Source organism: Phyllopteryx taeniolatus, chromosome 10 (genome assembly GCF_024500385.1).
Source record: "Phyllopteryx taeniolatus isolate TA_2022b chromosome 10, UOR_Ptae_1.2, whole genome shotgun sequence".
Taxonomy (NCBI): domain Eukaryota; kingdom Metazoa; phylum Chordata; class Actinopteri; order Syngnathiformes; family Syngnathidae; genus Phyllopteryx; species Phyllopteryx taeniolatus.
This window is the reverse complement of record NC_084511.1, coordinates 23991588-24004320: the sequence shown is the minus strand read 5'-3', so window position 1 is coordinate 24004320 and position 12733 is coordinate 23991588. Positions and strand designations below refer to the sequence as shown.

General features: G+C 40.0%; 1 protein-coding gene across 2 annotated transcripts in view; it reads left to right on the top strand.

Annotated features, from left to right (window-relative positions):
- The window catches only part of drp2 (dystrophin related protein 2), a 77301-nt gene that overhangs the window by 54711 nt on the left and 9857 nt on the right, over window positions 1–12733 (top strand). For both annotated transcript variants that reach the window (XM_061786688.1, XM_061786687.1), the window contains exons 15-19: window positions 779–945; window positions 1169–1280; window positions 2871–3007; window positions 4813–4878; window positions 10640–10705. In XM_061786688.1, coding sequence (XP_061642672.1) covers window positions 779–945; window positions 1169–1280; window positions 2871–3007; window positions 4813–4878; window positions 10640–10705 — 548 coding nt within the window. The remainder of the gene's footprint in view (window positions 1–778; window positions 946–1168; window positions 1281–2870; window positions 3008–4812; window positions 4879–10639; window positions 10706–12733) is intronic.

The window sequence follows — 12733 nt, the reverse complement described above, 5'->3', positions numbered from 1 at the left end:
TCAGTACATCTACATTTACCAGTCTTTTTGTTGTTGTTGTTTTTACACACTAATCTGTACTTCGCCCTCCTCCAACATGTGACATGCCAAGTCACCAACTTATCTCCACGAAAGAAGCCCCTCATCAAAAGAGTCCCACCGACTCACGACACACGCTCCCCCATTGTATAAACATGCGCTGTGATTCAGGAGTCAATCTAATAAACCTGCAAGTTTTACCGCACCTACGCCATCCAAGTGTATATAGTCTTGTCGTATTGGGACGCAGGGCACATAAGGAACCTTTTCCTTTGGTTTGGGGGTTGAGTGACAACCAAAATGGGGGAATTATTTTGGCCACCAGTTCAGGGAGTACTCTCTCCCAAAGTCAGCTAGCTCCAGCACACTTGCGACACTAATGAGGATAAGTGGTACAGAAAATGGATGGATGGATGTCCATCCCCTTACTTAAGACCAAAGCCTGCCAACTAGTCCACTATTCCAGGAAAATGGGAAGCCTTCCAGATAGAACGTGAATGTTATTGTTCGGAGACCCTGTTTAAACTGTGTGTTCGTTACACAAGCGTCGTACTCGCTCTCGAAAGGCCCAATGTGTCTGTGTTTGCTCTCATTCGCTCGCCGTGACAGTACACAATATAATTTTACCACCTCTGTTCTTATTTGAACTGCATCGAGTTCACCTTCGCTTCTCATAACGTCATGTACCCGCCTGCCTCCCGGTCTATATTTGGATTCTTTACTCTGTGCCGCTCCCCCCACTCTTCCCTTGTTTGTGCAGGCCTCAGGAAAACCTGCCATTGAGCTATCTCATTTCCTTGAGTGGATGAGTCTGGAGCCCCAGTCCATGGTTTGGCTGCCTGTGCTCCACCGGGTGACTGCTGCCGAGTCCACCAATCACCAGGCCAAATGTTACATCTGCAAACAATTTCCCATCAAGGGCTTCAGGCAGGTGGAAACATCACAATGTCCAAATGATGTTTGCCTCTAATTAATAATTAATTTAGTGGCAAAAGCAGTTAGAAATGACTAGTCAAAAGTGGCCGTAATGGAATTATCATGCAGTCGACCTTGCAGGACAGGCTGCTGTGCGCATACGTGAAATAAAACAAAACCTCGGTATCAAGCCTTCATTCTGCAAGCTCACATTGAGTTTGATTGCTTTTGGCAGGTATCGCAGTTTAAAGCAGTTCAACGTGGACATTTGCCAGACGTGTTTTCTAACCGGACGCACTATGAAGGGCAAAAAGCTGCACTACCCCATCATGGAGTACTACACCCCAGTAAGACAAATTTTTATGCGCCCTCCTTTGATTAGACTGTGATAGCTGCAATTAAAACAACATCTGCCAGTGTTTATTTTGGCACATGGATTTTGTGCTCCTTTTAACATACTGTAAACATGTATTTTGTCGTGCAGTGATTTCCGACCACTGTGCCGTGTGAGATCATCAGGTGTGCCGTGGGAAATGAAAAAGATGGTTTTTTTCACCACAAATTATCTCTTTTTTTCATCTATATATGCCAGCGACGTATCGTGACAGGCAGACGTATAAAATGCTATTGCACTCAATGGCAGAAGGTACAATTAACATGTGTATGCAGGGATCAGGTCCCTGTTTTCATTAATGCAACAGAATTATAGTTTTGGGAGTAACTGGGTAAGTAAATTGTAAGTCAACTGAGATAAGATGATTATTTCAGCAGACTTTTTGTGGCATTTTGGTTGACAGTGAGCAGTGAGATTTTTTTCTGAATGTAAAATACAGTATGTGCCTGACCTCAATTACGGTTAGGAAACAATCATGTCGTGAAATATAACGGACACAAAAAAATCTTAAAGACCCTTTAAAGTGAAATCAAAAACTCATAGTTCCTTGTTTAATTAGATAATTGGCGAAAACGTGCAAAGACTGAGAACTACAGATGAAACCAGACGTTTACATGCACTTTGTTTTGTTATTTTCCATGTCTGACGTGAAATCTGACTAAACTTGTTCTGTTTTAGGTCAATGAGGATTTCCAAAAATATTTCTATATATAATTCTGATTTCATGTCAGACTGTGGAAAAAAAGTGTGTCTTTTAATATAGTGTATGTAAATGTCGGTTTTCAACCGTATGTAATACTAACTTGTGGTGATATAGCTTTAAACTGTTTTTCACCATTTGAGTTTTCCAGATTTTGGGGGGGCTTGACTAAAACAGAGCCCAGTAACGCACTTGGGCATGAGTCGCCCCTCTCCCCCTGTATAAGAACTTGAGCGCTTTAGTCCACAGGAGCGGTGATCCGGTGCAATTGCAACGTGGCGTTAGCTAGCTAGCTATGCTTACACTCCGAAAATGCGTCTTCCTGCTGCATAGTCCACTGACTTGGCTGCTTTAGAGCGCCTCGTTGTCGGCCATGAGTGCGCTAATGTCACACAGAGAAAGGCGAAAGAGTGAGGAGGGGGAAAAAAGTCTGACTTGACGAGCCAGCGTGTGCACAGGGGCTTTGCTGGGGCCGGGCTGCTTTAGAGCGCCTCGTTGTCGTGGCATGGAAAAGCCTCGCGCTGACCAGCCACCCAAGGCTTCAAGCGGATCTATATATATTATACTTGGTTTTTTTTTATCATTCAAAATTAGCACGTTTGTTAACAATCTTTATTTTCAATTTATAGGGACTTTAACTGTTCCTATTGCTTGTGAGTAACATTCAAGTTCCAATCTTTTAGCCCGTTTTAGCCAGTGCCCGTCACAGACCAGATGATTTTCATATAAGATCATTTTCTACAAGAAACATGACCACAAACTCTTGAATCATTCTCCAAACTCTCTTCTGCCGCCATGCACTTGCTTGTCCTTCCGCCGCCTTCCGCCTTCATCCCCCTCCAGACGACTTCGGGAGAGAAGATGAGGGACTTTGCCAAGACTCTGAAGAACAAGTTCCGATCAAAGCAATACTTCACCAAGCACCCGCAGAGAGGTTACCTGCCCGTTCAGTCTGTGCTGGAGGCTGACAGCTCTGAGACGTGAGTCCAACATTGCACAACGTTTTTGATTTCAAATATATATACACGAACCACCTGCTTCCCAAACATCCGTCTCATGTGTTACAACCCATTAAAGCAGTCGAAAGCGAACATGGTCATTTGCTTTGGAACAGTGGTTTTTATTTGTATTTGTTTTGCTTCTATTACTGCATCAAGTTTATAACATAATAATAATATAATATCCTGTCATGAGTATAAGATATCAATTTATATATATTTCTTCAACCCTTCCGACTGCAGTTTCTTTGCATTATGTGCAGTTTGTAAAACTGCAGTGCCACTTTTTTTTTTTTCTTATATTACTAGGGAGCTTCCACTTCTCGAGTTAAAATGTAATTATTTTCCATGATCGGCAGAGGGTATCTCCTGTTCTTGAAAATCAAAATGACTTCATTCATTTGCTCCATTTGAGCGCCGTAAGCCATGAAACACCTCTTTCGGAAACTAAGAATATCACATAAAATTGGACATGTATCCAAAAATGGATACATGTCATGAAAATATTGTGAGCCGTAACATGATGTATAACACACACATGCACGCAGCGAGAGGCTGATTATCATGCTCCGACCGTTTGGGCTCGCCCGACCGGCTGAAAGGGAGCGCTCGGCATCGCCATAATGTTACCCCGCTCACACACAACGTTCACGTGCGCTCGTTCCTGCCAAAGGCGGAAAAACAAGAGCAATGAGACTAAAATCCATGAAGTCATCAGTAAGCAAAGCTGCAGGGTGTCCGTGTGCCCACTTTAGCAAGTTTATGGGCCTGCACGCTGGCAGCTTGTGAACGTGATGTAATATCATCAGTCTGCTTGACCTCATTTGAACGTTAGTTTTTGGATCATTCATTCAGAGGCTACTTAAAATAAACAGAGGGGATTTTCAGTAAAGGGAACAAACTGTAAAAATTCTGACAATGGAATCAACCTGCCACTTTTGCGCTTCATAAAATTGCTTGTGAGATGATGATGAGGAAACCAGACCAGACATCCTCACAATGTGACTTGAATTGAAAGAGTCCAATTTTTTTCCCTTCCCTTTTTCTCTTACATTTTTGTTTTGTTTTTGATTTTGTTAACCTTTTATGTTTGAATTTACATTAAATAAAGTGTGTATTCTGTAATTTACAAAAATAGTTAAAAACACAATATTTATACATGTATCAGAAAAGAATTAATGTACTGGCTGTACCATTATGTTACTGTATTATATTTGCTATTCCTATTTGGGGAAAAAGGCAAACATTTTAGCCCATTATCACATGCTAATTACAAATTAAAAGAATGAAAATCCATCTATTTTCTTTCCCGCTTGTTCTCATGGGGTCATCTGTGAGCCGGAGCCTTTCCCAGCTGCTTTTGGGCACGAGGCAGGGTACACCCAAGACTTTGCAAGATTGGTGCTGGCTTCTCCCAGAGCAGTTTTTTCGGTTGTGCTGTCCCAAGTATTAAAGGCAATGTTACGCAGGATGGGCACAATCGTCTAAATCACACGAACTCGGGGCAAGTTGAATTATCCAAAACACAGCTTTTATGAGGTCGGTGGCTTCCCCCAAATTATTGGAGCGATCAATTCACTTTCTGTGACTCTGTGACTTTTTTGTTGTTGTTGGCTTGCCTCTTCCGCTAACACTTCCAATTCCATCTCTTCAAACATAATTTTGGACTTAAGGTGCTCTCCCATATTTTCCATGCTGAAAAATACAAATGCAGTGGTGCAATATTTGTGGATTAATTTTTCACTGTGACATCCTATACTGCATATATGTATATTTGTTGTTCCCAGGCTGTGCTCGTCCCCTAAACTGCCCCACGCAGACACGCACAGCAGGATCGAGCATTATGCCAGCAGGTACGTCTCTCGCTGTGCCGCAGCTGTACGATCTCCAAAAGTCTCCCACCCCCGCTGTGTGTTCTCTTAATTAAGTCTCCCTACTTCCACTTTTTCGCCTCCTCTGCCTTTTACCTGATCTCTGCAAAGTTTTGATTGAAGTATCGATCTGGTAGCCATGTGCCTCGAGACCAGGGGTTCTCACACTTTTTGCATCCGGGAACCCCTTTTTAGATTAGCCATAATACTAACTTTAACAAACATTACTTTGTGTATCCCTTACGCTTTTTTACTTATTTTTTTCAATAATATTATGATATTAAAGTCAAAGCTTAATGCGGGAACAGTCAAATTTTAACAAGTGAATTTCAAAAGTCCAATTTTATGCTCTAAAACATAGGATTTAATTTCTGTGGTGATGCACCTTTTATTAAATATAAATTTTCTTTTAGAGAAAAAAAATAGTTGTACTGTCATGAGAGTAGTTATTTTTTTCAAGAAAATAGTAAGTCATTTTACGACAAAGTCAAAATTTTCCAAGATTAAGTTGCAATATTATGATAGTAAAGTTCAACTAAGGAAGAAATTCACATTTTAACAAGTGAATATTTAAAATGCAATGCTATCCTCTTAATATTATACTTTTTATTCTGAAAAAGTCACTTTTATTCCATAAAAAAATAGGACTACTATATATTCCTGAAAAAGGGCTTTTTGTTCTCGAAAAAACAGGAGTTTATTACTGTGATAATACATCTTTTGTTCTAAACCCCACTGACTTTGATATGTCCCAGTCATATTTTTATTTGCCCCAAAGCTGAGCTAGGGAGGAGTAATTGGTTTATTATGTTTGTTTTAATATGTAGGTATGCACTTTTTTTTTTTTTTTTTCATAACCCCAGCGAGCCTCAACTTCAGCCTCCAGCACAAACATAAGCAGATTTAAAACAGCTTGTTGTGTTGTCCGTGCATATATGGTGGATGTGTTCTATCGTGTGAGGTCAGCGGGGGTCCAGCGTGCCCAGTGGCTTGTCACTGGCCGGGCCGCTGAGCCCACTGGTCACCTGGGAGCTGTCCTTGTGGATCAGTGTCTCTTTGACAGATTAGAAACAGGACTACTGCACTACTGGAGGCTAAACACACACACGCACCCATTAATGTGGCTTGTGTGTGCGCTGAAAGTGTGTCGTTGTGTATTACTCCTGTGGGGATGTTGCTGCATTAACACGCCGCCAAAACTCTCTCGTCTTAGCCACATATCTATTTCTCCATCTTTATCTATTTTTGACTCTCCTTTTCTTGTAAATCCTCCATATTGCTCTATTATTTCATATTAACCAGTGAGTGGGTGGTAAGTTTACTTTTAATGGGTTCTATCACTTACATACTCTTTGTATTCCATGTACACATAGTATGTTCCAGGTCAAATTTGTTGCTATGGATTCCATTTGTTTTGATGGTGTGTTGAGTCTTAGTTTGGCGAAAGCAGACACTGGCTCCATTAACCTTGATTTCTCGGCATCCTCCCCCACTGACGGTCAGTCGCAAATCTAACACGGCTGCTGTCACATTTATGATTGGATGAGTTTTTGGGAACACAGCAAGTGCTAAAACAACCATCTGCCTTCGCCGCGGAAGTTTGGTTGACAACGAGTTGGATGTTTTTATGGCGTGGTTAGGGCAGAGAGTAATCGTTTGTTGTCACAGTTTAAGAGATGCTACAATGCAATACTAACCATAAGAGGTACATACTATAGACACTATTTTGCCACCCAAAAAAAAAAACCTGACTTTTTTTTGTCCAAATAAGCAAACAAGAAATATTTCACAGATAATGGAGGATAGGTGAGTTTGTGAATGCTAAAGTGCAAATGTATTGGTGGTCCGTTGTAATTGTGTTGGCAGGCACAGATTTCACACCTATCTCAAGGGACCCTCTGACCTCTCTGTATGATGACTTTTCCTTATGTTCATTATTTATGATGGTTCTTATTTCTGTCGCGAACCCCTTCAAAGGTCAACAGGTGCATGTTTCTGCTGGACCCTGTGCAAATGTGGCAGAAAGACAAAAAGTTCCCAGGACTCTTTCAAGCTCCCTCTTGAACACTGTTACTGCTGCCCCATTAAAATACACACATTAAAAGCATGTACAGTTTCAGTTTTAACAGTTACCACAATTTGTCTTGATTTAATACGCACTGGTAAATCTAAAATCCATTTTAGTAGAAAAAGGTCAAATTGGAGAATCTTTTCATTTTGGTGTATTTTGGGTCAATTTAGGAAAAGACATCAAATTTCAAGGTGAAAGTATGACATTTAAGCTATTTTTACAGCGGACAAATGTCAAAACGAGTCAAATTTGACCCGACAGTATGAAAAGGTTACGTTCTCTCTCCTACTTACAACTTTCAGCAAAATCAAACCAAGAGGACATAGTGTCTCTTTGGAAATCATAAAAGACGAAACATGACTAAATGTGTTGCCTTCTTTCACAGAGTTGTGAAAAATCGCCATAAAAACCCATCTACTTAAAATATTTCATTATATTGTTCTGTTTTATCAGCGTCTCATTTCAGCTCGTGACTCAATTTTTTTTCTTTGGCCTTTCATCACGGACTGCGTGATTTAGTTGAATGCCACACTTTTTTTTTTTTTTTTTTTTTTTTTTTGCACAAAACATTATTCTACATGCACACCGGCTTTAAATAAACCATCAGCAGCAGCAACTGGATCAAGCAGCCTGACCCAAAAAAAAAATGCAGCTAATTTCAGCTTGCTTAACTTCAGTATGATCTGAGCCCCATCATAATAGGATTACACAGCTCTTATTGTTGACTCCCTTCATGATGGGCTGAGCTCTCACTGTGCCTCCCTCAGTATTCTGATATGTGGTTAACTTTTTAACTACCCGTCAACCAATCAGTAGAGCACATTAGGGAATCGAACAGAGATGCCTTTATTATTGATGTCAGAGCAACAGTTGAGTAGACGATTTCTTTTTTTAAGAAATGATTTAAGATTAATGACTTGTTTTGATGACGTAGAACTCAAATAAAAGTCTGATGTTGCACCCTACACGTGATGAGATGACGAAAGACTAGAAATGATTGCTCAGTGTGGCATTTTCCGCAATATTTTTATCAAGTGGCATCTCAACTATTTTTTTTTTTCCTCAGTCATCATAAACATGTAGCAGAATAATAAAACTCAGAGGTAAAGTCTCTTAAAATGTGTTGTACATTGATGTACATGATTTTGGCACCGTTCTAATCACGACAGTGAGGTCTTGACTGCATCATAGTGCAACCTTTTTTTTTCAAGGATGTATAGAAGAAAATCTCTCTCTCAGAACTCCGCGCGATGCGGCAGTTTCTTGTATTTCCTTTCACGTCCAATTATACTTGTACAATTTACACAAGTGTACTTTGAAAGACAGACACCCACGCGCAAGGATCTGACGAGACTGCCTCTCTTCTCCTCTCTGCTTGTTGACTGCTTATGAATGGCTTTATGGAACAACCATTATTTTTATTTTTATTTTTTTAGAGATGGTACTGACGAGGCAGCAGTGTGAATCTAAAGCCACTGTCACGTGGTACATGAATATTTTACGTACATCTGCTAGGATGCTGGTCCAAAAGCCTCCTCAAAAACATACTTCCAAATACCATCATAACGACCAATGGTAAACATTCAACCAAGTGTTCATCAAAAATGAGATGGATGTTTTATTTCAATGTTTAGTTGATATGGTCGTACGCCACTGTTACATTATGCACAGTTTGAGCATTAACAATGCATTTGAATATAGTACCATTAAAAAAACAAGTATAGTACTTTACTCATTGACTTTACTATATATTCATTAAGTAGGGTTTTCAAGTGTTGAAGAGGTTCTCGCCCAGTTTGTTTGTGAAATTCAGGCTTGTAAACCACTGTAATGACTAACAGATCCCTGGAGATGGCGGTGTTGCATTGCTTTGGATTTGAGGTCAGCTCGGCTTTTTAAGTAGAAGATGAACATCAGGGGTTCAATCTGGGCTTGTTCCCGACATGGAGTTAACGTGGTTTACCTGTCCGTAGGTTATATAGTGACGGATTAAGTTTGATATGTTAGTTGTTGTGTTTATCTGTCTTTGAGTTGCAAACCTTGCATAGTTGCATTCACTTTCTCCTGATCTGATCCAAAACATAATGCTTGAATTGAGTATTTAAAAACACTTTTGGGATTCAGCGAAATTTTTCCGAGCACACCCCTCAGAACTCCAACGCCAATTAAACATAACCACCATGTGTACCCCTAAATGCCATCTGAATGAAAATTTCACCTATTTTTGAGAAACAAGTCAAATGTCACGATAACAAATTCATATTTTTTACGGGGAAAAAAATGGAAGTCTGCCAGCATCGCTGAACAGATTGTGTTAGACGTTGGAGGTTTGCACTGGATATGTTGTCCTTCCGCTCAACTTTTTTCTGAATGCCAGAGGACGGGCCGGCGTGCAGGTGTGAGCGTCGCACATAAAGACGGACAAAGTGACCCGTTCACAAGAAAGTAAAATGCATTTAGAGCAGTTAAGCGCCACCCAGGCTCTGCTGGGTGAAGATTACGCTTGAGTTAATTGGGTGTTAATGGCGTTCTCCTGGGTGGTAATTAAAAAGGAAAAACGCTCACACCAACTCTTGTGATAAAGAGAGCGCTCGGGAGGCTGGCCACTTGCCACGCTGGGACACGTTTTATCAACATATACTTAGTTTAATGATACTGAAGCTGAGCAGGAGAAGAAAACAACAAACAGACTCCTTTGGACCTTTTGTTCTTTATCACCACATGTGGTTGCATAATTGTGAACACCCTCCGATAAGTGGGGATGTGGCTGTGTTCACAATTAGCCAATCACATTCAAACTCAAGTTGGCGTCAACACACACCTCCCAGTATTTAAAATGCCTCAGATGTTCTAGTAGGCTTTTCCTGACTTTTTTTGCTTTCTAGCAGAAGCCTGAAAGTTTTGTGCTTTTTCAAAGTGTTCATAACTCCCTCCACCTTTTACTAAGGCCCCAGTTCCAGCTGAAGAAAAATTCTGCATCAAAGCTTCAAAGCATGTTCCCGCCACCACCGTGCTTTGCTAGGTGCTGAAGGTCATGACCTCATGCATTTCCACACGTTGGATCAGTGCTTCGCACAAGCAAACTGTCAGTTTTCAGTTATTAGTTCTTGTTTTTAATGATCTTCACACAGCCGTTATGAGCTTCCTCGTCAATGTCAATGTTGTGACATGAAACGTAACGCCGTCGCTGTCCGCGGTTCTGAAACACACTGCAGCCTTGCCGGGTGTTTTTATTGCCTCCCTGCTGGTAGACGGGGACAGCGTTCACTATTTTAAACACATTTTATCTCCCTTTCCTTGTTGACATTTTTATTGATTCTCCTCTCTGGCAGACGGAATTTTTTTTCTGTTGCTCCCACTCTGCAGTCTTGTCACTTAGAAGTTTACGGGCAGCTTTTTTGTTTACTTGCAGTCCGTGATAGTTAGTTAGCCACAGTTCTTTCCAAACATCAGCTGTGCAGATTTCACTGTGTGTGACTTTTCTTTCTTTTTTCTTTTTTGGTCCTGTTTTGCTCTAGTGTGGGAGCATATCAAATCTATTGATTTTGACCCTTAGTATATTTGATATGACACTTTCTCTCCTCTCTTTTGTGTGGCTGTTTTCACATTTGTATGTAAATATATGCGTGCATTTCCGTGTGTGTGTGTGTGTGTATTTGTGCGTGTGTGTAGATTGGCGGAGATGGAAAACCAAAATTGTTCCTTCTTCACGGACAGCCTTTCTCCTGATGAAAGTCTGTGAGTATGTCGCCATTGGCACGACATCAACACCCTTATTATTGGCGCCGACTTGCAACATGATTGTGTGTGTGTGCGTGCATGCGTGTTTGTTCATAGATGTCAGTCTGAGATCATGTTTATGGCCATATAAAGTAATCCCCCACTATTTGCGTGCCCTGCCCTATAATTGCCTATATTGAGTTTTTTTTTTTTTTTTTTTTAAAGATTATTCATTTGTTTATTTGCTATATCGAGTTTAATCCGCTGAATTTAGTTTAATCCATAAATACGGTTGTACCTTGACACATGAATGCCCCAATTTATGAGTTTTTCAAGTTAGGAGATGTCTCTTGGTCGATATATATATTATTATCATTATTTATTTTTTGCGTTGTGTTGCGAGCCCAAATTTGAGGTAAGAGCAAATTTCAGACACGCTCGAGTGAAGTGAAAAAAGCGTGACAGTTTCGGCTCTTCCAGCCGTTTATTGTAGTCTCGTCACTCTGCACTATTTGCATATCTGTTGTTGACCTATACTGGCCACTCATGTGCTTGAGAACTAATCTGCACCATTTGCACAATTGTCAATGCATTAGCATTACCACATTACCAGTAACTTTTCATTGCACAGTGACTCTCCGTAGTGTGTTTTTATGTACTAAAAGTATCTTTTGTCACAGTGGCTGTCTGTTGTCGTACAAGAGCAGCTCCAACTACCGGAGACAAATTCCTTGTGTGTTCCTGACATACTTGGCAAATAAAGATGATTCTGATTGCATATGTATGTTTGACAATACTGTGCAATTTTTTTTTGTGGTATTTTAGAGTGTTTCAGAAAGATCATAAAAACTGAAAATAAGAAATTGTCGGTGAATTTATGAATGGCGACCCGCGAATATGAAGGGGATTTACTATAATGTTAACGTTTGTGTTTGTGTGTGTCTGTGTGGGCTGTTAACACTTTTTGTGACAATGTTTGTTTGTTTTTTCCTCATCCATTGCATATGCCCTGCAGCATAGTTCTGCACGCTCTGATCTCGGGCCATCTGTCTGCTGAGGTGTTCTCATCAGCGTTTCATTCAAATGAATTTTATGTATGTGCATCTTGACGTGAGCTTGAGAAATATGTGTGCGCCTGTGACAGAAACAACATTCCCCAACACAACAGTTGTATACTTTCTTTACAAAGATAATAATGCTCAGTTGATTGGAACTGTCAGAGAGGCATTACATTAACCATTTGTTTAATTAGTGTAATTTCACACTGCTGAAAACTATACTATTATGATACAATGATGTAATATTGATTGAAGTGCGGTTACATTTGTAAAAGAAAAATTTATTGTATATGCGCTTGTTTGTGGCCTTGTTTTAGAGCCCTTTGTATGGCATTTTGAGGCTGCTGTAATTCTTTTAGCATGCCTCTCAATGAACTTAACTTTAACTAGTTTCATTTAGGTAAGGACATTCCATGTAAGTACAGGGGGTCCTTCGATTATGACCGTGTTCCATTCCCTCTCAGTAACTTGTAGTAATGCAGAAGTAAAGTCATTACAAGAAATATACAGTATTTATTTAAAATAAAAACATAAAAAAATAAACACTTGTAGACCCAATATTAAACAATCAAATGAAAAATAATCAGTACGGCAATAACTGAGCGTGCCGTCTTGGTGTGATAACATATTCTTACGCCAAAGCGCAAACTATTTTATTGCGCCGTTCGTCACCTTAAAACATCGTAAAGTGAGGACGTCCCATAATTCCTCCTTCCCGCCACCAACCTGTAGATAAACATTGTTTGTGCTCATCATTTTCAAGAGAGGTCTTGTTGTTTGGGCAACATATTGGATTGAAATCACATGTCGCCCTTTATAAGGCAAAAATTAAATTAAAAAATTAAATTGGCAACACTAGTGTTGCCAATGATAACATTTTAGTGGGTAAAATAAATATATATATATATCAAACAACACTTAAAATGTGAATAATTTCAAAGTGGCACTTATTTGATTGTTCTGTATGTGTCCCTTTGGACACCCCTGA